The sequence below is a fragment of the Stylophora pistillata genome, chromosome 6 (genome assembly GCF_964205215.1).
Source record: "Stylophora pistillata chromosome 6, jaStyPist1.2, whole genome shotgun sequence".
NCBI classification, from domain to species: Eukaryota; Metazoa; Cnidaria; class Anthozoa; order Scleractinia; family Pocilloporidae; genus Stylophora; species Stylophora pistillata.
The window spans coordinates 13302522-13330307 of NC_142524.1; the positions used below are offsets into that span (position 1 = coordinate 13302522).

The window sequence follows — 27786 nt, forward strand, 5'->3', positions numbered from 1 at the left end:
TTTGCCCAATAGAAGTATTCATTTCCGGGATTGTATCGCACGTAGTCGCAACTACGATTAAGAACTTGTCGCGATGGTTAATCGCTTAGCGTTTTCTCTCTCTTTTGCACTTCTGTACAGTGTAGCTGAGATTTCTTTCAAAGTTGGCGGTTTTCCAGCACCGTTCAGCAAAGTTTTATCTCTGGAGAACCCGCCTATGGAAGGTAATCGTGCAAGTACTGATAATTTAGGACAACTTTTTAAGAAACGAATTCGGCCGAATGAATAGACGGGACCTATTCATCGCGACATTTTCCTCACGGTGGCACAAATACAGGGTGAAACCTGCCTTTCGAATGCTTTTAGCATTAGAGTCATATTGATAAAGTGTGCTGGCTTAAGTTCAGTTCTTATAGAGAGGGATCGATGCTATATTTTCAGCGATTTCTTCTTGTCATTTTTTTAATGATAACAAAGGTACTTGGAAACCCAAACTTAATTTGCATAACTTAGCCAAGAGTTCCTATATTCCCCCGTTAAATCGGGTAGAAACTCAAGTTTGCTCATCTTCTTGTTATGTGAGAGTTTCAAAGTCCTTCCTATTCCTTCGAACAAATTTAACTGCTCGAAATCTGACTCCATATTTTTTTACACGACGTTCTTCTGTGTCTAATATTGTGAGGACACTTCTTTATCAAACTTTGCACGGAGTACAAAATGACCACAAATCATTCACTTTTGAGTTAGTTGAGGAATTATTTTTGATGAAGGATTTTTCCAAACTCGAAAATGTGAAAATGCGAGTTAAAAAAGCCTATTTTTGTCGTTGTTTTGTTTCGAACTTAACTGGGCACATAACCTGTCGCATTCGTTATCTAAATTGACGCATTACTAATTAAGTGTTTCGATAGTACGTCTAAACATTTTTCATCCATTTATGGAAGGGAAAAATCATACCCAAAATCATAACCCAAACCTTCTAAGTAGCCCCACTCCTTCGGACTGGGAAATGTCAGACAGAAAAGTAGGAGATGTTAAAGCTAACAAGACGGCACAAAAGCTTACAACAACATGTGCAACCTTCCGTGAAGGTTTTCCAGTTGCTTCTTAACAACTGCTACCCACCCACCCCCCCCCCTTAAATTTTGATGCTCTGCAGGGATGATACCAACTGGTCGACATGCCTTTGCTCAGAATTTTTTTTTTAACTTAAAACAGGTAAAGATGTTGTAATCCTACAAAATCTACTGCTGAGATCACCATTTGTGAGGCCCATTGAAAAAAGTGGTGTGTACGATAGGGAAACCAGTGAGGCTGTAGCCAGCTACCAAAAGGGAAATGGTCTGCCAAGGTATAGCTCAACATAACAATGAAGAATCATGACACATTTGTGGACAATTAGATGAGCTTGACTTTTTGTTAAGTGATAATATATAACATTTGCATTCCATACTCATCGTCCCGTGAACCAGCTTTTTCTTATAACCAAGTGGGAGAGGTATGTGCGAAGCTGAACTCAATCAGGTTTGGGGCATATGCTAACAGAAAAAAGTGTTACACAAAGGGAGGGGGTAGGGAAGGTTTAAAAAGCAGCCTTTCTTTCATTTTCACACCAGACCCTGCCATCTTTCATTTGGAGTGCTCAGTTTTACCCAATGCTTTTTTGTACAATTCCAGTTGGCCTAAAAGAAACCAGAAAGACCAGTGCACAGGTCACTGAAAGAATATAATTTATTTTATGATCTGTTTGGCCCTGTTTAGCAATCCCTTAAAAAACCATAGTGGAAGCCAATGTGTGTAGGGTTGACAGGAATGGGTCTGAAAAAATACCTGCACTCACAAGGCTTTGTTGCAAAATCTTAAACCTGACTTTTGACTTCTGACCCAAAGTTTCATAGCTTTGTAATCTGCAAGTCTTGAACGTAAGAGGTTATGTATGATAAAACTTACAGGTGTCTGAATGTTAAAATTTGCCTTTATTTCAGCAATGGAATATTCAATACAACAACAGCCTCTCTTGTTCTCAAGCAACTGATGTATGATGGATATAAAGATGATCACACTGTCCCTTCCGGGTATAAATTTAAGGTAAACAGTAGAATAAAAAATCTCTCTGTCACATAAGGGGAAAATAAGTGTGCTCGTTAAGTCCAAATGACTTGTTATGAAATGGTGATCTGAAAACCATCTATAATTGACCTGCTGATAAAGAATTACTAGAGCTTCATGTCCATACTGATTTTTTAATCAATATTTGCAGGTGCATATTCCTGTGTACAAAGATCGGACGATTGAAACAATTGGCACACTTTATGACTCAAATAACAAGGTAGTATATTAAATGAACAAATTCTTAATTTTTTAACATTTAATAGCTTTTTTGTGACTAAGAATAGGATAATAGTTATTAAAATTGTTTTTTAATTTCCTGTTTTGTACATTGAAATTGTGGAGTGTCATGCATGACACATACCACAAATAGGAGACAAACAGAGAGTGAAGATAAACCAATTTTGAACCAATTAATGTGAAATTCTGCAAATTAAATAAAAATAATTTTTTTCCAAAACACAGGTCATGCATACATTCCGTGCACGTTGCCATGGTGCCATGGATGCCACTGGCAAAGAAATAAATCAGCTTACAATAGATGGAAACACTCCAACTGGACTTGTGGTACAAATTCCTTATTGAAATTTTCAATATTTTTTAACCTTATTGTAGTATTGCAATACAGTGTCTGATATTTTTTTAACCTTATTGTAGTATTGCAATACAGTGTCTGATATTTTTTTTAATTTTTCTCCTTTTTACAATGATAGACATTTGACCTCAACAGTCCTGAGCCAAACCTAAAATCATTTGGCCCGTAAGTACTAAACACTAACTCTCAAGATCTAATTGTTAATTATCCCCTCTAGTTGCTACACATTTCCTTGTAAATTAGTTATGAGAATTTAGTGTTAGATCAAGAAAACAATCTCTACCTTATAACTATGAATATATTCTCATTACCCATTTGCTGGATAACATATGGATATTGTACCTGGAGTTAATCATTTCTGGGAGTGAAAGAGTTTATAAATAGATATATTTTCAAGTAAAAAATAAATGGGGGTCTAAATTCAGCTTTGTCAACCATTAGGTTTTCATTTTAAATTCAGGCCTCTTTGCCAGTGTGCTTGTAAAATCGTTTGGTTTACGTAACTACTTGGCACTTCCGTGAACTCATAGTTATATTTTACATATCACCCATGAATCCAACATTTGGATCACAAGTATATAGAAAATGATCACAAACTAAAGAAACTCTTGATTGTTCAACAAATTCTCCTTGTCAGAACCTTAGGAAATGCACAAGTTCGCAAGAGATCCGGAGTTGCACCAAGCGAACTTGTGCAATTCTATGTGACATGTATTAGGCCCGTCTTGGAATACGCAAGTCCTGTATTCCACCGTTCTCTACCAAACTACATCAGTGAAGATTTGGAACGGATCCAAAGAAGGGCACTCAGAATTATCTATCCTAACCTGTCATATTGTGTAGCACTAGAAACGGCTGGCCTACCGAAACTTCACGAGAGGAGGGAAAAAATCTCAACCAACCTGTTTGACGAGATAGTCCGTAACCCCACCCATAGACTCCACAGCCTCCTCCCCCAAAGGAAGAGTTGTAGATACGCACTGAGGCGCAAAAGTGATTTCACTCTCCCCATATGCAAAACCGAGCGCTTGAAAAATAGTTTTATTTTTAGCCATATTTATAAGATGTAGATAATTTTCCTTCTTTCTTAACGACGAAGTTGTAATATTTTACACGTCCTTTTTATCATCTGTACTTGTAAATATTCCGTAATTCAGCCCATGGCTGCAAGGTGTTTATAATAAAGTATCTATCTATCTGTATAGAGAACAGTTTAGAGAATATGCATACTGATGTAATGTTAAAGGGTTAAAAAATGCTTACAGGTGTGAACTTATTTTTATTAGTCATTATTAAACAAAATAATCGTATTTCCTTTGTGTATAGGTATCCTGTCATACGAGCAGTCAAAGGTCTAAAAGGTAACAAAAACATCTTACAAGACTTTGGGGGGGGGGGGGGCATTAAGGGCCAAAGGGGTCTAACATTCTCCTTCAATTTCATGACCACAAGGTTTTTTCACCAGATTATTGTAATCCCATTGTATCTCTGTTTGAAAGCTTGATTTTCCATCCAATTTTGTCACTTAACCTCCTGTATTTTAGTCCTTTTATAATATGTTATTCCAATTGAGAAGTCCCCTCAATGTAATTATACAACTTCAAGCCCTGTCTCCTCTTCTCCCGTATATATCCTGAAAGCTAGCTAGGCTTTGAATCAGCTAAATCCTGGATTCCAAAAGAACTTTCGGGAACCCTCAAAGTATTCATGAATTAGGAAACATTTTCCTCTTCACCATTTTCTCAATATTATAGACATAAACTGTAACTTAGAAATCTCAGGCTTCATTTGTTCATGTCTCATTCAAAGTTGTCACTGATTGAAAAGTTTGATTGAGTCAATGAGCAACCTGATTTTTCATGGCTTGGCCAACAGGAAATGCTGCAATTGGAAAAAACAAAGATGACACCTTTCTAAGTGACTACAGGAGTGGAATTCTATTGCATACAGGAGAGTGGGATCATTGGAATCCATCTGAACCTATGCCTAACAGGTAAAGCAACTTACAACTCTGTTTCACAAAACCCTTTAACTTCCAAGATCTGAATATCAATCCCCCACATGGTCTTCCCAACATTTCCTATCTTGGAAGCCCAGAGAGTTTGGTTTAAAATCACACGATTCAGAGTTTTATCCTTCTTTCTTCAAATTGTTTGAATTATTTTAATTTGAAAAAATGGTTTCTTCATGCATTTTCCCCAAACCCAGAGAGAGAGGCCAGACTAGCTGATGTAAGCCTTGCAAGTCCAAAAGACATTTAAACCATACTTTCTTTATTTTATCAATGAATTCACCTTTGGATGGATATTTTTGAAAAAGAAAGACTCTTTCAAGCTCCATTTCAAATCTCACTGTCCTTTTTAATTTATTTTTCTATTTCAACAGTCTTGGATGCATACATGTGCACCCAACAGACTTGCATACTATTGATGATATCCTAGTACACAAGCTGGGTGTGGTTGTACGCAAAAATCCTTTTGGAGAGAATCCATACCCTTATGTTCCTCAAGGCATTCTCTCTATTGAGCAAATAGACTGACATTTCTAAATGTAACAGTACTATAACATGAATTAATTAGTGCTTTTCAGTCAAGTGCTGTAAAATTAAAACCAAGGTAATAGCAACAGCCAATCAGAGCAAGGTAAATTTCTCAAGGGGCCAATGGGCACTCAAAGTAAACACCTGCCTTAATTGTAGGGGCGCAGATGAGACTAAGTCACAAATTTTGGTTTTGATGAGTCAATAATTTAAATTGGCCTCTGTAAAGAGTTTCAAAGCCTCTAATTGGTGAGGAGAGTGGTACAAACTGTCTCAGCTGGTCAAGGAGTGTAGAACAGAAGAGCAGTTTCAACTCAGTGAAAGTAATCCTCAGTGGATTGCCTTGGTTTTGCAATTGGCCAAAAAAACTCCTTTCCCTCTCTCCATCAATCAGATGCAAAACTACAACCAACCACAACTTGGTCACCCCCATTTTTCTGCCCTTTATGCAGTATAGTTGTGTTTACTTCAAGTTTCATTTTCCTTTCTTCTGATTGGTCAATGTGATTAGTTTGGTTTTGTTTACAACATTCAAACAAAAAGAGCTCTAAAGGTAATGCAACCCTAGATACTTTTAACAACTGATTAAAAATTCCTCAAAATCAATCAATTATCACCTGAAGGACAAGAGATTCTTCGTTTGTTTGAAATTAATTACAAGAGAGAGATATAAACACAGTAACTACTGAAATTTTTTATCTACTATATGGAGAGATTCCCTAGTTTTTTTTTCATATTTCATTCATTGTGTATAAATTTTGTACATATTTTTTCATTAATAGCCTTGGTTGCATTCATGTACACCCTGACAATTCAAAAACCATTAATTAAATTCTTAAAAATATCGGTGTGATCAAGAGACCAAATACTTTTGGAAAACTGCCACATCCTTACAAGTCCCAGGGACTGCTATCGATCGAATTGATTGTACACCAGTGAGTCTGTGGTATTCAAACAATGGAAGCATCATTTTATTGACCATACCCACTAATACATGAATTACGTTTTTTTTTTTTCTTTCTGAAACCATTTGATAGACAACATTTGTGTCACAGGCAACCCAAGTAAGGTTAGAAATATGTTACACTGCATACCATTTTACAATGACCTTGTCAGGGAATGCAATTGTTGTTTATGTTTAGATTGTATGGGGTTGACTATTGCCCTTTAGTCACAAAATCATTAATCACTATAGCTTAACGAAAAATCATAGCGAAGAAAAATTACATATCATTCGCTTCTAAGGTAAGGCTTCATTATTAGAAAGAGTCCTTTGGGTTCATACCATTTCAAATTATAAATACGTTAGCTACATGTTATGTATTCTAAGTCTTTGTGTAAAAATGTTAAGTGTAATTCCCAAATGCTTTTAATTTTCATAGATCAGTATTTTAGAAAACATTAGATAGACAGAAAACTAATCCCTGTAGAAATCACTATTAAAAAGATTAGAAATATTTCAAGGGATTCTTGATGAGTACATTAAACTGCATCAACTTTTACTCTCTAGTGACAATTTATTAAATAGTATTCGTAACTCTACTAAATCAGAGTCTGTACAAGTTTACAGTAAAGGCAAACTGTAGACTAGTGATTTCTCTTGATTTGCTTGTCCCTTAATCTATTCTGATGCACCTCATTAATAAATTTTTTCTGAACTTTTTCCTAAATTTTTCAAATGTGGTTTTTGTCTGTGGTAAAAATACCTTGAGAATTTGAACCTGACTGATTTCAGGTAACACATGATAGTAATGTATTGCCCAAATTTGGTAATACTTAAATAAGTAGGCACAAATGGTGAAATAAAAACTTGTAAAGATGTTTATATGGTTATCATTGTAAATTTGTTGTGGTGGTTGTAGAGATTGTCGTCACCATCACCAGAATTTGTCACTGAAATCATCATCATTATGCACTTGTAATCATAATCATCTCCACCATTGAAATCTCCAGAGTTAAAAATCCAAATTATTCTCACTTCACTAACTCAAAAAAAAAAAAATTCCAAAACAGACAGGTTTGGTCGGTAGGTATCTATATCATTGATAAGAAAAATATCTTTCTCAAAGTGAAATGTGCAGACATTTTTACTTTACTCTTACCAGTAGTTATTATCACAATTTAAATAATACTTTTCACTCTATTTCAAATTAGGTGGGGGGTCTACCCTGCTATCCCTTTGATCCAGAGTGTTGGAGTTTGGCATTTTTGTGACCTGGCCAAACTGTACTCTCTAAAATGTCATTTCTTGTCTACCTAAAAAATTTTAAAAGCATAGGTCTTGTGGAAATTTAACATCTATGCATACAAGATAAATTGTATCACTAATGTATGCATAGTTGGATCATTTGTTGCATCCTTGTGGTATAAATAGTTGGTCACTTGCACCATGCTACACCTCCCAGCTGTCCATCCACTTGTAGACTGCAGCAGTAGAGTCAGGAAGATGAGCCATAGGGCCAGACATGCCATAGGAGAGTCCTCGGAATAACCAGAAACTGTTAAGAAACAAAATGAAATAATAAGTGATATTTTAGTTTCATCACACACTACAGATTTTCACTTGTAAAGATGGAGGTGACAGTGCAACCATGGCCACTTCTCAAGGTAACAATTCAAAATGTCATCGCGAATGCACTAAGATTCCCTTGCCCCTGCCACATGTAATCCTACAGTCCCAAAGATCTGGCCACCATTGGCCAAAGAGGAATCACACCAAGAAGATCTTACCATAATTTCCCTGGGATCTCACTATGGTCCTGCCAAGATTAACTTGTTATACTTACAAGTCAGATCTCTCCAGTGCAATGTGCATTACAGAGTAAGATCCATTGGAGATTTTAAATAAGGATTCCACAATCTGTCTGTCCATCACATAAATAATCATTATTTCCTAGTGCATTCAGTTTATTATCAAACAACTTTTTGATCACTTTACTACAGAAGTGATTTAGTTTGTAATTGTGACAGACTCAAGGTACCTTCCTGTAACACAAAACTCCTAAGACCTCCCAAGAGTGCCTACTATCTAATATCTCCTTTTATTATCAACTCCAAATCACACATTAAGGCCATAAGAAGAAAGGAAATGGTCGACAACTATAATTATAAGCTCTTGATTGTCACATGAATTCTCCTTGTCAGCACCTTAGGAAATGTACAGAGAACAATATGGAGAATATGCATGCTTATGTTAGTGTTTAATGGATTAAACTACCTGATAATACATCCAGCCAGAAGGAAGCATATAGTACTGTAGTAAACCATCTCTTTAATCCTGTCAAGCTTGGGAAGCAAGGCTACTGATTTGCACATATACTGGCTCACTATACCTGGAAATCAAACAATAAACTTACTTATACTAAATATAAAATACTGGAGAAAATTACCAGTAACCGAAGAGAATGGATCTTCACAGTGTCTTCACTCCCAGGGAGTTTTTAAGCCAGCAAAAAGGCTATTGTTGGTGCAACCAGCACAAGCAGTTTCACCCCTGAGATAGTTCAAGTTGCCAAGCAAATCAAGCCACTAATAGGTTTACAAGGGGTCTTGTTAGGGCTAGGTCAAAATCAATCTGTCAATCTGTGTATACTGTATTTCCTTGAGTATATAAGCACCTAAGTGCTTATTTAAAATGTCCGTTCAACAGGGAGGGGCAGGGGTTATTTGAAGGAGGGACTTAACACCTTTTACTTTTGACAAACTATACCTTAATTTTGGCTAAATTTTAAAAACAAAAACTTTTATATTATCCACATAGACTTAAAGTCAATATAATAATTAACATTTTCTGTCTGTTTAAGAAAAAGGGGAAAGACTTGCTTGCTTATAAAATAAAAAGATGACACGGAAGGTTAGAGAAAAGTCTAATGCCTGGGAAGGTAAGGCATTTACCAAGAGGGCACCAATAAGACAAAAATTAAAGGAACAGAATAATGTACACAGAGGAACTCTGCAAGCACAAGGAGATTGATTTAACTAGAACCAAAAAGAAACCTTTCTCCCTCACTGATTCCCTAGTAGTTGAAGGTAAAAATTTTTAAGTAAATAGAAAAAACTGGCCAGAGAAACATTTTTAAGCAAATAGAAAAAACTGGCCAGAGAAACATTTTTAAGCAAATAGAAAAAACTGGCCAGAGAAACATTTTTTTGTAGCCATACAAATTTAAAAATGTGAGGGAGGGAGGGGGGGGGACACTTGTTCAAGGGGGTACTTATTTGACAAGTTGGCCTAACAGGTTAGCACTTATTCAGGGGAGAGTACTTATTTGAGTGCAGGTGGCAATTTGAGGAAATAATTATGGTATGCCAAAAAACATTGCAAATAAGCAAACAAATGCCAGGAGAGGTTGTTTCCAATGCTACTCAACAAATTCTACTAACAGATTTCTTGCATTCATTGCCAAATGGAATTCTACAATCAGCCTGAAACTTAAAAAAATTAATACTTCTCAATAATGATGATGTGTCTAGTTTATGACAAACCTGCCATCATGGCGCTGTAGAGATAAGCAGGAAAATAGTGATGGAAGTACAACACACGTCCCATGGCATAAAAGGGAAAATAATGCAAGGCCCAACCAAGGAACAACCAACCAGAGGCTGACTCCATTCTTTTTCTGCGAGCTGAAAACAGATAGAGAGATACTTTATACATCTTGATCCCCACAGTGACCTAGCTTGTGAATGAAATTACAAACTACTTAGCCCTGCAATCTAAATCTCTCATGGAGAGATTGATAAGCTGCCACGACAAAGTCGAGCTTGACACTAATGGTAGCCCACTAGTCTTGACACTAATGGTAGCCTCACTAGTCCAGTGAAAATTCACTTCTAGTAAACAAACTAAAATTGTGGTAACATCTAGGATGTCACTAGCCACTTAGCTAGTGTCAAGCCCTGCTAAACATACAAGAAGACAGGAGATGGTGTATAAGGAGAGGTGTAAAATTCTTAAATGGAACTCTTTAGTACTAAGGAGAGATTTCCTTTCCTTAGTGGAATGCTATAAAACTGTATTCAATCTAAATGGATTAAATTTCAGTGACTATTTTGAACTTTGTAAAAACACTAAGTCGAGATCTGACCATCCACATAAACTACAACTCAAACTCGCAAAACTGAACTGCTACAAAAATTCTTTCTTTGTCAGAATTATCAAACCCTGGAATAATCTTCCTATTAATGTATTCAATTTTTGTGACACCCCTAACGTTAGTGAGTTTAAATCAAAACTGAAGAAACATATGAATATTTATTGAATCGCCATTTTATATTTATGATATTTAGCTGCTTCTTATTTGACTTTTTTATATTTTTATTAACTAGTTCTGTAAGATTTTATACATAAATAGGAGACCCTTGATATAGGGTTAACCTCTGGGTTTCCTTTTTCTTAATAAGTAGTATGTATTTGTATGTTGTTCTGAAATAAAGTATTGTACAGTTAATACAAAGCTTAATTCTCACTCAGGGAGAGATTAACAAGCCACCACTGACAACAAATTCAAATTAAACAGTGAAAACACATTGCTACATTGTAGGTGAAAACACACAGCTAAAGAGAAGCAAGGAGGAAGCTTGTACCTAGTTCTACAGGTGGATCGGTTAAGCCTCTTTGTGTTCTTACGGCATGGAAACAATACAGCAGGCCAAACAGGCACATAATTCCCAGTATGTACCACCAAATAACCTGAAGAGATGATGGAGAAAAAGAATAACAAGAGTGAATCATTTATTTCCTTACTTCAATTATTTACTTACTTCAATTTGTTATATAAAAATGCAAGTTACATGTTTTTAAGTGTCTTCTTTGAAAGTAAAACAAAAACTCACTGGATTGCCAAGAAGGTAGACACGATAATCTCCGCCAGAAAACACCTGACCCTGGAAAATGAAATATTGTAAAGTGAGCAATATCTAACCAAAAGATGTGTGGCCATCTATGTGGCTATCTATGTGCCTGCAGGCGTTAGCAGTCTTCGTTGTATGAATTTTTACGAATTTTTATAAATTAGTATTCTAAGCTTAAATTTGTAGGTTTTACGAAAGAAGCGTAAGAGTCACTCGAGGCGATAGCCAAGAGCAACTCTAGCTTCTTGAGTGCTTAGCAAACCTCCCAAGTGCATCCATAACTCAATAGTGTATGCTGTGGTGTTTACCATTTGTTTTATAACGTAACATTGATACATTGTAGCTAAAGAGTTCCGTTTTATTTAACAAATCTTACACAACCAGAAAAAACAAGCGTGCGCGGAAAAATAGTCTTTGCATTTGCTCACGTAAGCAGCGTACACCCATGGGCAAATGGGGGATGCTAAATTGACCAATCAGAGCACGTGCTTTACTTTGGTTATGTTATAACATTAATTGGGAAAGAGGTGTTAAAAATACAGACTAAGCCAGAGTTCCATGACGCATGTCAATATCAACTGATATTTTTTTTATTCTCACCATAAACTTCATTGAAAAGGACGGATTACTTGTAATTTAGTGAGACACCTTCTGCATACTGCTAACATCAGCAAAGTCAAAAGCATTGTGTGATTAAATGGAATAAGTATGGTGGTAAATTTCTAAGCTCTTGGTGAAATAAAAAATTGAACATCTTTTTTAATCTATCTATCTAACCCGGTAGTTAATTGGCCACTGCCAGGGTTGTGATGTCACTTCTCCTTCCTTTGGTTTGAATCCCGAGTTGGTCTGTAGACAAAAACAATGTCAATCATAAAGGCAGGATGAAATAATGGTGAAAAAGAATTTTGTGGCTTGTATGACACAGGGTTTCTTGGCTAAGAGACTCATCAGATACTTTTCATGAATTTCAAGCAATTTTGTTCAGCATCACACTCAAAGTCCGGTTCCCAAAGTCAAGATGTTAACATCTTGCAAAGTACTGCTCTGCTAGTTCTTCTAACTTTATTTTTGTTTTCCATACAATCATCCACTTCCTATTTAATCTCCTAGCCTGAAAGAATTACTGTGGCAGTTTGGTGTATTTTCTGGAAATCACAATAACTGCTGCACTGATAACATACCTGAGCCATGACGATGTGTGATTCATAGACACTACCAAGAAATGAGGGCTTGTAAAAGTCAGATGCAGACTTTGGAACTAAATGCAAAGAAAACAGGACATCATTTTACAATAGTTTGTTTTATTACACAACTCGGGCAGTCAGAGGGCCAATAACTAAAATCAACCAATCAAAATGCTCTATTGCCGGTCAATATTCTCTCAGTATTGGACCAGGCACTGTCCCCAATGGTCCCAAATGATACCGCACTTGTGTCCATTTGAACTTCAGTCTTATAATAAATCTCTTATTAACCAACCTTGCTCAGGACCGTACTGGAAGAATATCGGCCCTCGGTCTTTTTTGTATGGACTGAGCTGTGCTCGGTCCGTACTGTCAAGACCTCAGGCCGATATTCTCCCACTACGGCCCTCGCGCTTGGTTGATAAGATATATATATTAGATAGGCTTAGGTATAAAATATTTACCTGACAGTACAAGGGTAATTGACAAAAGAAATAATAAAAAAAAAAAGAATAGACAAATATAATGCTGTTCATCATGAATGATTCAAATCAAAACAGGCATTTTGATCATTTGTATCACCATATTAGATGACATTTTAGATATGAGTAGCCCAAAAAATATGCAAGCGCCTGGTACTATTTTCACCTCTTTCGTTTTCATGACCCTCAACATTCCAAAGATTATGTGAATGATGTACTATGGGATTACAAGTGACCTCCAGCTGCTCCCATCCCCTGGAAAAAAAAATGGAAACTGTTGCTGAACAAATTTGAACATCTTTTACACACTAACATTTACAAAATTGCTAAACTGGAATAAAACTCTTAAGTTAGGACTAGCTATCCTCAGTAACAGATAAAATACAAAGTAGACTTATGATGACTACCCAAGGGTTATTATGCATTGCTTGATTGCTTTTTCTTTTTTTGTTTTTTGTTTTGCATTTCTTGAATCAATTTAAGTCCTGAAAGGTGAAAGACATTTATGCTATTGACATTTTCTTGACATCCACACATACAAGCTTCTGCAACCAGACACCTTAACCTTTAAACTCCCATGAGGGACCAAGAAAGACCTTATCCTCACAGATATTTTATTAACACAATATCAAGCAGACAACTCATGAGGATAAATTAGAGAAAAATATCAATAGGGGATTATTAGTTGATCCAATAACAAATTCGCCAAAGTAGCATTATAAGAATTGCATAGCAGATAGCAAAGAGAATTTCTAATAAGATTGTTGGAGTGAAAGAGTTGAATGATGACTTAGTGATAGACAGACACTTATAAAATTAATAAATAGAGATGCATGAATTTCTATTTTGAAGAATCCCTTCATCAAGCTGGAAGGAAGTACTGGTATTCACCACTCACCATTTTGGTAGGACCTGTGTACTTCCATGAAGAGCACAGCCCAAGTTAACATGAACAAGTCTGAAAACTGTCTTTACAGTCTTAATTCGTCCATCTTCACCTTCACCACTCACAACTTCCACACGCCAAAAATCATTAGCATCTCCTTTCCCATTCTAGAAGAATTTAGTAAATTGAATTATTACACAACTTGGGAAGTCAGAGAGCCAATAACTAAAATCAACCAATCAAAATGCTCTATTGCCGGCCAATATTCTCTCAGTATTGGACCAGGCACTGTCCCGAATGGTCCCGAATGATACCGCACTTGTGTCCCTTTGAACTTCAGTTGTGTAATAAATCTCTTTTTAACCAAGCTTGCTCGGGACCGCACTGGAAGAATATCGGCCCTCGGTCCGTACTGTCAAGACCTCGGGCCGATATTCTCCCAGTACAGCCCTCGCGCTTGGTTAATAAGATATAATTATGTACAATTGTAAGATGAGTTATCGATTGAAAGGAAGGATTTATATTCTGTATTTCTGCCTCCCGGTTAGCTCAATTGGTAGAGCGCCGGACTGTTGTGTGGGAGGTCGTGAGTTCAATTCCAGCCAGACCAACACTCGGGGTCTTTAATTAACTGAGAAGAAAGTGCTGCCTTTGTAATAATATCTGCAAATGGTTAGACTCTCTAGTTTTCTCAGATAGAGACAAATAAATGGAGGTCCCGTCTCCTGCAGGGTCGGGGCAGGAGACGTTAATTTCCCACACACGAGATTACTGTGTGATGGATGTCCTCCCCGGGGTGGGATGGGTGGGTAAAAAAAGGGGTTAGGTGTCAATTGGAACGAAAGTTCTGTTCCTTTCTCCTGCCATTCGTGTGGCGAATGAATTAAACTTAAACTTAAACTAAACTTTGAATAAATGCCTGGGGACTTGTTTCAAATTTCAACTAAGAGGAGGGGCACTTATTGGAAGGATTGGCATTTAATCGAGCCAGGCCACTTACTAAGAAATTATCAACCTGTGCTGATTCAAGTAGCATTAAAAACAGGTTTTTCTTGTGTCCCCTCGTTTAAAGGTAGCAAAGGAGGGGGGGTGGGCACTTATTCGGAAAAGGGCACTTATTAGAGCATGCAGGGCTCGACACTAACAGTGGCCCACTAGCCACAGACTAGTAGAAATTCAGTTTTGACTAGTGGTTTTCAATTTCCATCGGCCAGTTTGGCTAGTAAACAGACTGAAATTGTAGTAACATCTAAAAGCAACTAAGATGTCACGATAGACACTTGGCTAGTAAGTTGAAAAGTTAGTGTCGAGCCCTGGCATGGGCACTCATTCAAAGAAATACAGTATGGTGACAGAAATAATGTTGGCGCTTGCTTTATAAATGCACTGAGACCCTATGCAGGTCAATTCAAATACTACTTCAGAGACTGAAACCCCTTTTATACAACAGCACACCACAACTTTGACAGAATCCATCCACGTTAACCGAACAATTAAATTTTATTAACCATTTAACACCCAGAAGTTATTAACAAGTAACTTTTCCCTAAAATATCCATAAATTATCCAGCAAGATGACAGTAAGAAGTTGTTATCTTGATCTAACACAGAACTCTTGTAACTAATTTGCTAAGAAATGTGTAGCAGCTAGAGGAGAGAATTAACAATCAGATCTTGGGAGTCAAAGGGTCCATCGGTTGATTCTGTCTAATGATTATTGATCCACACAAATTCTGTTATAAGTTATTGTATAACTGAGATACGATGAATATATGAAGTTCATAATATTCATCATATCTCATTTATCACTTTCACGGGTTTATTACGAATCAACTTAACGGCCTTCTCCTAGTTGGCTTGTTAGCTCAATTGGTAGAGCGCTGCACAAGTATCGCAGAGGTCAGTGGTTCGAGTACCGTACAGGCCTGATTTTTTTCAGGTCTGATTTTCGCTATTCCATAAATAGCGCTATCTACTGCGAGGATTGTGCATCATACTTATTGTATAACTGTTAATACTCACATCTCCATAACCTGTTACTTGATTATGATGGGTGGTGAGTGGTGCTTTTTCTTGATGACTGTGAAGATTCCTCTTGGTTCTAAAATAAAGTTAGCACATGATCATTTTCACATGTTACATGAACATGTACATGTATTTGGAGAGCATCTGTTCAGTAATAGATTACAGACCACATCAAAATGTGGTGAGGACAAAAAAAAAAAAAAACAGCAAGTCAGGTGCACCCAAGTGTGTCACTCCTCATCTGTGATCTAGCACTGGAGAGATTCACTACAACATGGAATCAGCTATTCGTTAACTCCATTAACTCTTTAACTCTCTGAAGTTATTAACAAGTAACCTCTCCCTATTTTATCTGTATAATATTCAGCAAACAGGTTATGAGATAACAACTTATCAGATAAAAGTTGTTATCTCGATTTAATAACAAATTCCCACAACTTATTTTCAAGAAAACGTGTAGCCGCTACAGAGAGAATTAACAATCAGATCTTATAGCCGCTGAACCCCTTTGGGTGGCTAGCATCTAATTTCTCACCAAGGTATCATTGCTGAATCAAACATAAGGCCCACGAGATTCAAGGAAATGATCACAACTGAGAAAAGCTCTTGATTTTTAACTAGATTCTCCTTGTTGGTGCCATAAGAAATGAGTGAAGAACAATATGGAGAATGTACCTGTCGAAGTTAAGAGTCTACGGGACTAAAATGAATAACAACATTGCTGAACCTACCCAACATGTTCCAGCCTAATCCAGTCTCCATTCTTAAGGAATTCTACAGGTTGTTGGTCATCTGTAAGGTGAGGTAAATAGAAATTACAGTAAGTGATGAGCATGTAATTTCTCCTAACAGCATCACCCCTGAATCAAATAATAAGGTCAGGAGAATAAAGGAAATGATCAGGAGGTCAAGAAGCTCTGACTTGGTTATTAGGCAAATTCTCCTTGTATGTATCAAAGGAAACATAATACAATGAATATATGAAGTTCATATATTTTGAACTGCGGTTGTAGATACGTATGATGCACAATCCTCGCAATAGAGAGCACTATTTATGCAATAGCAAAAATCAGACCTGAAAAAAAATCAGGCCTGTACAGGATTAAAACCACTGACCTCTGCAATACTAGTGCAGCACTCTACCAATTGAGCTAACAAGCCAACTGGGAGCAGGCCGTTAAGTTGATTCGTAATAAACCCGTGATGATAAATCAGATACAATGAATATATGAAGTTCATATATTTTGAACTGCGGTTGTGGATACGAATGATGTTAGCTCAATTGGTAGAGCGCTGCACTAGTATCACAGAGGTCAGTGGTTCTAATCCCATACAGGCCTGATTTTTTTCAGGTCTGATTTTCGCTTTTGCATAAATAGTGTTCTCTACTACGAGGATCGTGCATCATACGTAGGAAACATAATATTATGGAGAACATTATGAAGAATTTGCAGTTAGTTGTAAAGGGATAATAGATGAGTCTGCTATATACTTACTGTAATCTTCGTAAGCCTTTTTCACCAACCATTTGTTGTTGTCATCTTTGTGAGAGTAGCAAGTAATCTGTGAAAGGAACATTTAATTATGATGAATGAAATATTACTAGTAGCTGGTAACTATAGTCACTGGTACAGTGGTAACTGTGATATCTCATTTTTTGTCAGACATTTTATACACGAGTCAAAAAGGGAAAGACCCACCAATGTGGGATGTCCAAGCCAGCAACCATAAAGAAATTCCCATTTCCATTCCAATTCCATTCCCATCTGTCCAAGCCTGATATAGACAATCTCAATACAGTTCCCAAAATTGATACAATGCCTCTCACACAAACATCAGCAGTGTATTTATAGAGACATCAACTAAGACCTGCCTAAACAAATTCTCAAGAAGGCATCAACTGCAATTTGGTCCAGGAAAGACCTCATGCAGATGCTGTCACTGGTAGGGACCTTTCTGCAAAATGGCCCTCAAGAAGACACAAACAGGGACCCCTTAAAACTAGAAAGAGTGTGCAGACAGAGTTACCAGTTGGTTCCCTTTACAAAGGGACCATCAAGCAAAAGAACCAAGAAACAGGGAGCTGTAAAGACACATAAAGGCAATATGTAGCTTCTAGATGTGTGAAAAGTTAATCACGCAAAATTTCTTTGTTTTCTGTCTCAAACGTCTTCAAACTCTACCCGTAAAACTCAAACCTCTACTAAAACATCCCTACACTCTACTCACACCTGGATTCTCTGAAACTTCAAGTGTCGAGACCCTAGTTTAGAGGCACAGTCAACTTTTTTTTTGAGCAGTATTGTAGTGTATGTAACAACAGGATCTTGTCAAAATGGGCCGCAACCCAACACAGATTAAAGAGGAATTTATCACAAAACACACTGACCTGTTGCTGCTCAGGAGGATGTTCTTTGGGGTAAAGATGATGATGTGAATGTAAAAGAGCTCCTCCTGCCCGAGTATTTTTGATTGTAATGATTGAACCAAAAGCAAGGTCTGCAGAAAAACAGGAGTTAATTCAAAATATCAGTCAGAAATATTACAATAAAACACCAATGACCAGATAGAATACTGAGTAACTTTTTAGTTATTTTCAAACTAATAATATACATGAAAAAATTACTCAGTTCCATTTGCAAGAAAAACTTCCTCTGTATCTAAACCATTATTGAGCAAAACTTTGGAATTTTTGAATAATCAATTCAGCCAGTCTGTATATATTCTGTTATGTCATTCACATACCTGCAGGTACCACATTCTTGTAAAGAACATTTCCTTTTAGAGTTGACTGGAATGCAGAACTAAAGAACCCATCACCTGGCCCACTATATCAAGGTAAACAATGAGTAAGAATTTTAAAACACATATTACACATTTTGATTAAGTTCTTAAAAACTTTTCTCTCACTACAAAACTACAAGTTAAATTGACTTTCTTGGCTGGAAGCTCATACAGCGGGCTCATCAAGGAACACTTTATTAGGGTTAGTTCAAATAAGCAGTAGAAACTACAAGGGAAAAAGCCCTCTTTTGACTCGCTTTACTGCTAGGAACACTTTATTAGGGTTAGTTCAAATAAGCAGTAGAAACTACTGAAAAAGCCCTCTTTTGACTCGCTTTACTGCTAGGAACACTTTATTAGGGTTAGTTCAAATAAGCAGTAGAAACTACAAGTGAAAAAGCCCTCTTTTGACTCGCTTTACTGCTAGGAACACTTTATTAGGGTTAGTTCAAATAAGCAGTAAAAACTACAAGTAAAAAAGCCCTCTTTTGACTCACTTTACTGCTAGTGATTGGTGCGCTATCAGTGCTGGAATTCCACTGGGAAAAGAATTAGAGTATGTGCTATTGAAAGCAGAAAGCTCCATTGCATCAGCAACAGTTCTCCTTAATTTTGCTGGTGCATACTTTTCTCCTTATAAAAAAAACCCCTTTGGCTTTGTTCACAGGATAGATTACCAGGCATGTTATGCAAGGGAATTAAGAAGTAAATAATAAAGGTACATTTCACTAAATAAGTTTTCCATGTTACAATCTAATCCATGATCAAACTTAATGACTGCCACACTATCTTAATGAATAAATCAAAATTAAATACCTTTAATTAGCAAAGAAATAACATAACAACAACTGTACAACAAAATGACCTTTAGACATGGTTTCTCCAATTTTTTTTTTCCAGTCCTTATATTAAAATAGATTGAACAGAGATGATATCTCATTGACAAGGTAGCTAGTTCACCTTCTTATACTTTAGACTTACTTGACATGATAACCCAATATCTGCAGCGGATATATATTGGGTTATCATGTCCTGCTCAAAGTCTGACTAGTTTTCAAGCCCCTCGTCCATGTAGTTTTCTCAACCTTTACTAACTCAGAGAGATGTCTTCCTTTGGAGATTGTTTAAGAATTCAATTCAGTTTTTGCATGATATCATTAATTATTGAACTTTGTGTCTGAGTTATCTGCCTCATCCTTTGGTGGCTTCAGCAGAGAACTCAGACCTCGGCATTGGTAATTTATGATATGTGACCTCTCACGGGAAAACGTTCCGAACGGTTAGCCGTTTTTAAACAGATAGCCGTTCTCCAGCCGTTCACCAGCCGTTCAAATGGATTGGCATGCTGTTTGAACGCCACAAGCTATCCGTTCTTGAATATTCGTCATCCGTTTGAACCGTTTGAGCCATCCGTTATCACACCCAACCTCTTCCACTAACTGTTTATCATCAAGGAAATGTGACTGTGAAAACTAAGAGTAGGGTAAATTAATTATGGTGCGACAAGTTCTTACGTATTTGGCAGCATTTTGAAATGAACAGCAAACCAAAAGAGGTAGACAAAGATGGGGACCATAATCAAACAAAGCACACGAGCCATAAAGTGTTTACCAATCTCAAACTGGAACAAAATAAAAACACATCACGGTAAATATAAGGATCACATCTTAATATGCTATGTGTATTTACATAATTATTAATACAACCCTTTCAACATCACAGATTTTAGCATTGTATAGGACACCAGTTTTGGCTGGTGGTTTCAATTTCCACCAGCCAGTTTGTACAGTGGCCCACAAGGCTCAACGCAAGCAAAAAATATACTGCAGCAAATAAAAAATATACTGCAGCAAATAAAAAATCAGAACGCAAAGAAAAAAAGTACCGCAGCAAATAAAAAAATGCAACGCAAACAAAAAATACTGCAGCAAATAAAATATGCAACCCAAACAGAAAAAAAAGAAAACGCAAACAAAAAAAATTAGAACGCAACGCCAAGGAAGACTGGGTAATAGTTCTTAGTTTCCCGCCAAAACAGCATGAAGTGGAACTCGCTTTTGGCTATAGACGAAAGCGATCTGCGTAGGATTATAGAAGATTACTTTCATCAAGGGTATGAAAATAGAGTTATTATCGATTTTTTAAAGGAGCAGCATGGTACTGTCATAAGTTCGCTGCAAAACATGGTTTCGGAAAGGTGAACAAGAAAGGATGGAACGAGCGTTGGCGGGAAACTAAGAACTATTACCCAGTCTTCCTTGGTGTTGCATTCCAATTTTTTTTGTTTGCATTTTCTTTTTTTTTTTTTGTTTGCGTTGCATATTTTATTTGCTGCAGTATTTTTTGTTTGCGTTGCATTTTTTATTTGCTGCAGTACTTTTTTTCTTTGCATTTCGATTTTTTTATTTGCTGCAGTATATTTTTTAGTTGCTGCAGTATATTTTTTATTTGCTGCAGTATATTTTTTGATTGCGTTGAGCCTTCTGGGCCACCGTAAGTTTGCCTAGTAAACAGACTGAAATTGTCATAACATCTAAAAACATCTAAGATGTCACTAGCCACTTGGCTAGTAAGTTGAAAAGTTAGTGTCAAGCCCTGACAACACTTTCAACATCACAAATCTTAGCATCATGCAGGACACCTGCCACACAAAAACCGTCTATGTGGCCCAGCTAACCAGCAATGTCTTTACATAGATCTGAGGTTCAACTCCTCAGAGGGGCCTCAACTCTTTTCTTTATTCTGTGCTCTTGACATAAATAACCCTTTTCTTAAAATATTTTTTTTCTAATTTCCTTATTTGTTACACCCACTTAGCACCATTAGCAAATTTGAATTATGATGATCAAGGAACATCTTAAGTTTATTATTATTAATATCAAATCAAATCAAATGGTGACAAATTTTCAAAATTAATCAATATTACAATTATTGTACAGTAATATAAACAGGGAAATATTCTCACCAGAGACAAAGACAAATCCCCTAGAAGATCCCACAGGTTTAAAACTGTTGTAATGCCAGCCCACAGTATCACAAACAAACCAACCCACTTGCAGCTGAAAGGAGGAGAACACATACAAATTTTCTTTAAAAATTCAACTGATTTAAATGAATATAAAAAACCAAAAAATCCCCAAAATGTTGTTTACTTATTGATAAACTTACACATTTATACATAGTGGTACTGAGAGGAATTAAAATCATGTTATGAGGCAAAAGTCCACCACTTCAGATGACAGGACTAAATATACATTTCCACTCTTTTAATAATTTTAATCAAGAAAGACAGACCACTTTCTAAACTATGACCAATCCCTCCATTTTGGCAAATTCCATTGCACAAGAAAATAAAATGTCAGTGGACAGAAAATGATGTTTGCACAGCACAGGGAGCTCTAACATGACTTTGATGCATGCCAACATTAATTTTTTTTTCACTGATTTTTTTTTTACTTGCACAATGAACTTTGCTGAAAAGGAGGGACTGCCCTTGGTCTAACCACTATCTCGTAAAAACTGTTAATATAATAACATTAAGTTAAACTTTACATGCAAAGAATAAAGTCCTAAGCAAGAAAATTTACACAAAGATGGCATCCACAAACAATTAACTTTACTTATATTGCCTGTCAGTGTTAATAAATTTACATGCACTATGCTACAAAGTTCTACTGGATGGCATAAACCACAAGTTACCGGTACTTGTTGACTGACATTTAAAAGAAATGCAAAGACTAAACATAACCAAACACTACTTTAGGCAGTTTCACAGTGACTCACCTAAATGCACAAGACAAAGAAACACCAGACGCTGTCATCCAAGCCCACCACTCAAAGGTGTAAGGACTGGTAAAGAAAAAGAAACAAATGTTAGGTTATTATAATCACTGATAACGTAATGTAGCATACAGACACTAAGACACCCAATATCTATAAAGTAGTCAACAGTGTGCTCCTTTTCAGGCAGTAACCAGTGAAATTTACCACCTGTAGCAGTACCTCTAACTTATCATTGCCTAAAATCACATGGAATTCTTGAAAATTCAACAGTTACAAGAATTGCTCTGACTAGCAGTCTGAAAATTTATTTTAACCTGTTGTGCTTAAAACAATGGAGAACACTGTTGAAAGATTTCAATTTAGGTTGTAAAATGCCATAGTCTTGTATAACATACTCAAACAGATCCCCCGCTAAACCCCCCCCCTCCCCACGACCAATGTCAGGGCTAGACTCTAACTCTTCAACTTTCTAGCCAAGTGGCTAGTGACAACTAATATTAGATGTTATGACAATTTCAGGTTGTTTATTAGCTAAACTGGTTAGTGGAGATTGAAAACCACTAGCCAAAACTGAATTTCTACTAGTCAAGGGAGGCAGCGTGGCCAAGTGGTCAGCATGTCGGACTCACAATCTGTTGCTCCCAGGTTCGAGTCCCACCCTGACCACTACCTGGATTTGTTTCACGGTGACTCCGAGTTCAAATCCTCGGCCATGCTTGTAAATAGCTGACTGGTTTGCCTCCGACCAGTTGGGATTCTTAACAATGTTATGTTCAATTTGAATTATTTGTTTATAGCTCACAATGTAAACTACTGGGTTACCAGTAATTGTGTTAGCTATTAAAGTTAATTTTTTTTTTCCTGTAGCTAGTTGGCTACCGTTATTGTTGAGCCCTAAATGTTGCATTTTTTTCTGTAATTATACAGCAATGAGCGGATACTAGAGTGAAGTCAGGTACTTACACATTTCTGCAGTTTTGAAACTTGGTAAAGGAATAAGTTGACAACATGATACAGAACATTAAAACTGGATCTAGTAGAATGTACTGTGATATTGTAAGGCATCCATGATCTGAAATGAAAAAATTATAACATAAGGAAATAACAGTAATTTTTCAAATTAAAGAAGAAGTCAGTGAGAAGTAAAGACAAAAGAGGAAGGAGGCAATTGAAAATAGATAACGTTTTTTAATTACGCCTGAGCAAACTGTCTACCCTGTTCTTTAGTTTCATGAAACAGGAGAATGTAAGGGAGTGGGGGAATATTCTCAATAAAAACCCTGGATCGGTTACCATGACAGCATGGTACCAAACACCCTTAACCTTTAGCCCCTAAGCTAAGAGTGACTGGCATTTACATTTTTCCTTACTGTAGCATCCTTTCATTAGATGTACACGTCACTCATGAGAATAAAGGAAATAATCACCAATTAAAGCAACCCTTGATCACCGAAAAAATTCTCCTTCTCAAAGTCACTGGAAATGTAAATTCTTATGACGTTAGTTTGGAGAATTTGGCTCTGGATCAACTACCAAATCCCTTAATTAAATATTTTTCTTTATTCTCATCACTTGCTATATTAATAATAATGTGTTGATTGCAATACTTCATGTTTGGTTTTGCCCTACCCACACAGTACTGGGTTTAGTTTGTACATCATAAGATGGACCATGTGCTCTAGTTTGTTGTTGATGTTTCAATTTCGTTTTTGTCACGCTTCCATCTGGTTACAAAGTTTTCAAACCAGATCTTATGATTAATACCAAACTAAACCAGATCGACTAGTCAGATCATCATTTTGAATCAGATTGTATGAATAAGACAGAATAAATGAAGTTCAAGGATCAAGTCCAATATTTTTTCTACAGTCTACTTGTCTATTTGTATTGACATTGTAGGAAGAAATTCCGTCTTGGTCACGCATTGGATTTAAAGGATTACACATCAACTTCTAAGTGACTGTTTCAACTTACCAAAAACTATGAATGCAGTGCTTAGAAGGGAAGCGCCTGTTGACTTGGTAAGCTCCCAGACAGTAAGATAAGCAAGTGGTACACACAGGGAACCCAATATTGCACAAAACTAAAACACAATTAGAAATAATGACACTAGTCGGTGATGACATCAAAAAGTATTCTGAACTTAACATAGAGGTTACCATACTCGAAAAGTGTACCAAAGGTTTATAACAGATAAAACAAGAACACTGTCAATTGCATCTACCCTTGCATGTGGGGGATAAAAACATGTTTTGTTGGCCTATTAAACTGTTTTGACTGCAAAACTTCAAAGTTTTCCCAAGTTGGGTGAAGGTTTTGCATTGCCTGCCTACTTGAGAAGGTCTTCAAGGCTTCTTTATAATGATCAGAAATGGAGTTTCCAGTTAACAAACAGGGCAGAAGGTTTGATAGACCACATACGCAGAGGGGTAGATGCAATTGAAAGTGGACAGCTCCTAAAAGGCATCAGTACCATATTAGATTTCAGACAAGATGAAAACAGAATCCTGCCATGCTTAACTGAGTCAAAAGCAGAACTAGGAATATTTCTGTCACTTCTAACTCTTATGGACATTTAAACAATTACTGGTAATTAAAATTAAATGATTACAAACAGTTAAATTACTGTGCAACAAAAATATACAATTATGTCACATTATCCATCTTACCAATCTCATTCCTACATAGCTGTTTTCTCCATAATTATCTCCTGGTTTATCAAATGGGAATGAACCATTATAACCACTGAGATACCCAGCCAAAGCAATTGACATCTGTTTCAAGAAGAAAAAAATTAACAGACTTATTCAAGAGGATGAAAAAAAAAAACCACAACATTCCCCAATGAAAAATACAAGATATCATGTCAGAACGTTCTTAGATTGCTGTATTTGGCTTTTACTCTTTACACACTCATCTAACCATTCACTCATTTAACCATTTACACATTCATTCATTCATCCATCCATTCATTCACAATTTCATATCTCATAAATTACTTTTAAACCTTTCTCACCCAAGATCTCATTTGAAATTCTCTTTACTGTCTGCCATACCATTCTTACAATGTTAGCTCAGAGAATTTGGTATAGGATCAACTATTGGTCCCCTAATTCAATTAGATGTTATTCTTCATGGCTTGTTTGCTTGATTTTGTAATGCTATTCTGGGGAGAAAATTCTGTCTTAGTCACTCACAAGAGTTAAAGGGTGAATTAAATTGATTACTTCACTGCAATTCGAAAGGTTTGGTTTACAATTTGTTTGTTTTCGTGAATCATTTTACAGAAAGAAAAATGTCCAGAGCACTCTCAAAATTGCATTTTCAAAAAAGATTAACAACATAAGAAACCTTTAGGAAGATAACAAACAAAAGTGTGTCATTTAAAGTGTAAATTTATAAAAATGCTTACCTTTGCTAATGGAGGGTGAACATCAAAAAAGAATTCCCCTTTGAGATAGTAATTAGCATGTTTGCCAAAATGAGTTTCATCCCAACTACAATATCAAGACAATCATGAAATTAAAACTGTGACACATTTTCATGTTTTTTTTTTTTTTTTAAATTTTTACTTAGCTTCGCCAACCGGCAGGGACACCGCAACAGCTTGCACTGATTACTGTGAGCCCAATAAACCCACCCATCCCACCCCAGGGGAGGACATCCATCACACAGTAATCTCGTGTGTGGGAAATTGACGTCTCCTACCCCAACCCTGCAGGAGACGGGACCTCTATTTATTCGTACCTATCCGAGAAGACTAGAATATCTAACCATTTCTTGATGTTAGAGAAATGCAGCAAATTCTTCTTAATTATTTTAAGACCCTGAGTGTTTGTCCGGCTGTGATAAGATGATACTCTGTCTGCTCAGAATATCATCTTACCACAGGCACACCACCTGATGGGTTTGTTGACATGGGTGACAAACCATTGAACTGTATAGAAATCCATGACGCTTCTAAATAAAGCACTGAGGGAAGTATCCAAAACAAGTATCTGAAAGAAGTATATCAGCAAGTAGAAGAATGAGAAGGATTATCGATTCGAGAAGGATTATCGATTCAGAATTTTGTAGCCATAAAAAATAGAAGGATTATCAGTCAATCTGAAGGCACTCACAGATTTCAAACTCCTTTAGTTGCTCAGTTTGGTAAAAAACACATTCAGAGAGCTGCAGGTGTCACTTGGGTGACTGTTATCTTGGAAAATATTGCAGGAATTGAATTACTGGTGCAGCTGTGAACTAGCTACTACTAAAATACACCCTCCAAGGGCAATAACCCCCAGTAAGCCTGGTCCCAGAACAGCACAGCAAGATAGTTTTTGAAAGAAGTAAGCAAGACAACTGCAGTATAGTAACTGGCAGCAAGGGCTTGTGTTTGCCGAGACTTAATGGCTTTATGGGCAGCCATTAGACACATATGTACAAAATGATTTACTTTTCTTATTAATACTGGAAATATTTTTTTGTGACAAATCTTTCATTACAAGAAAACTATGGATATAGGTTTATTTTTCTTCATATGTAGCTACCTGTAAGTGTGCTTATCCTACGTGTTTACCCATGATATCATTCATAGTTAATGCTTTTTGGGTGTTTATGTTTTTGCAAATGAGTACATATAATATAGAAGAAAAAGAGGTTGACAAAAATACCCTAAGGTTTTCAAATTGTCTTGTTTAAACATCTACACTAGCAAGTTTTTTTTTGTATGTCATTTCTGGACAAGGCAACTTTTCTAGGAAAAACTACTCACTTCTTTTCAGCCTTAACAACCTCCCCCCCCCCCCCCCACCCACCGAAAAAGAAAGAAAAAAGACCTTGTACAAGGAAATAGGAAATACTAGGTCAAGAAAAATTTTGATAATGTATGTGGAGCATTATACTTCACCACTAAATTTTCTCAGATTCTTTTTGGTTTAAATTTATCATGTGACGCAATAGTGTTCATCCGTGGAGAGACACTATCAGCCCATGGTGCCCGTCCGTGGAAAATACCTCAATGGATAGTACCCACCCGTGAAATATTTTGAACGGTTTGACGCCACGAAGTTAGGCAGATCAGGAAATCAGTGACCTTTCAATTCTGACAGGTATTATTTAGCCAATGTATGGGTGCGAATTATTGACATTTGTGACAGGCTGTACAAATGAATAAATATTTGACTCATCTGCCATTTAGTGGGTTTTGACTGTTTTTCAACTGGCGCACAGAAGAAAATTTAGTGGTGATAAATAAAAGACAATAGAGTGTTTATGTCTCAGAACTATCCGTCTGATAGTTCCCCCATGGAAATTTGATGTTCTTAAAACTAGCATATTTGCCCTTGAAGCTTCACTTCCTGGGCAAATATTCGTTTTAAGAAAATCAAATGTCTGCGGAGCAACTATCAGCCAATCGTTCCTCCACAGAAACACTGTGTTGTTTAAATAGCTCAAGTAGCCACAAAAAGCAAGTCTTCAAAGAAAAATATATATGTGTAATCCATTTGTTTAAGCACCAGTGGAAATATACACACACCGGCGTAACCATCTTGCATACTTCTATGAACTACAATTAG

At 36.5% G+C, this 27786-nt stretch overlaps 2 protein-coding genes across 7 annotated transcripts in view; one reads left to right on the forward strand and one right to left on the reverse strand.

The window, feature by feature from the left end:
* On the forward strand, positions 1 to 7043 carry LOC111326477 (uncharacterized). The gene is made up of 9 exons (XM_022930481.2): positions 1 to 203; positions 1198 to 1330; positions 1965 to 2067; positions 2240 to 2308; positions 2554 to 2655; positions 2802 to 2848; positions 4010 to 4044; positions 4559 to 4676; positions 5069 to 7043. Exons 1-9 carry the CDS (start codon positions 74 to 76, stop codon positions 5220 to 5222), a joined length of 891 nt encoding a protein of 296 aa, XP_022786216.2. The 5' UTR covers positions 1 to 73; the 3' UTR covers positions 5223 to 7043.
* The window catches only part of LOC111326476 (protein O-mannosyl-transferase 2), a 24557-nt gene continuing 2940 nt past the window's right edge, over positions 6170 to 27786 (reverse strand). For 4 of the 6 annotated variants that reach the window (XM_088726055.1, XM_088726057.1, XM_088726058.1 and 1 more), the window contains 22 exons: positions 25635 to 25719; positions 24892 to 24996; positions 24197 to 24305; positions 23186 to 23294; positions 22223 to 22288; positions 21405 to 21498; positions 19954 to 20060; positions 18937 to 18978; positions 18401 to 18483; positions 18045 to 18154; positions 17152 to 17218; positions 16387 to 16447; positions 15653 to 15731; positions 13643 to 13797; positions 12911 to 12999; positions 12260 to 12336; positions 11853 to 11924; positions 11058 to 11108; positions 10809 to 10914; positions 9708 to 9848; positions 8440 to 8554; positions 6170 to 7720 (listed from right to left, as the gene is read on the reverse strand). In XM_088726055.1, the coding sequence (XP_088582181.1) occupies positions 7615 to 7720; positions 8440 to 8554; positions 9708 to 9848; positions 10809 to 10914; positions 11058 to 11108; positions 11853 to 11924; positions 12260 to 12336; positions 12911 to 12999; positions 13643 to 13797; positions 15653 to 15731; positions 16387 to 16447; positions 17152 to 17218; positions 18045 to 18154; positions 18401 to 18483; positions 18937 to 18978; positions 19954 to 20060; positions 21405 to 21498; positions 22223 to 22288; positions 23186 to 23294; positions 24197 to 24305; positions 24892 to 24996; positions 25635 to 25719 (2029 nt within the window). In that variant the 3' untranslated portion in view covers positions 6170 to 7614. The remainder of the gene's footprint in view (positions 7721 to 8439; positions 8555 to 9707; positions 9849 to 10808; positions 10915 to 11057; positions 11109 to 11852; positions 11925 to 12259; positions 12337 to 12910; positions 13000 to 13642; positions 13798 to 15652; positions 15732 to 16386; positions 16448 to 17151; positions 17219 to 18044; positions 18155 to 18400; positions 18484 to 18936; positions 18979 to 19953; positions 20061 to 21404; positions 21499 to 22222; positions 22289 to 23185; positions 23295 to 24196; positions 24306 to 24891; positions 24997 to 25634; positions 25720 to 27786) is intronic. The other 2 variants (XM_022930476.2, XM_022930478.2) reach the window with 1 other exon arrangement.

Excerpts from the sequence above, each read along its gene's own strand:
- LOC111326477 (XM_022930481.2), top strand. The coding sequence starts at position 74 with ATGGTTAATCGCTTAGCGTTTTCTCTCTCTTTTGCACTTCTGTACAGT. Across the intron at positions 1,331-1,964 it reads AAGGGAAATGGTCTGCCAAG|CAATGGAATATTCAATACAA; the intron begins GTATAGCTCAAC and ends CCTTTATTTCAG. Across the intron at positions 2,068-2,239 it reads CTTCCGGGTATAAATTTAAG|GTGCATATTCCTGTGTACAA; the intron begins GTAAACAGTAGA and ends CAATATTTGCAG.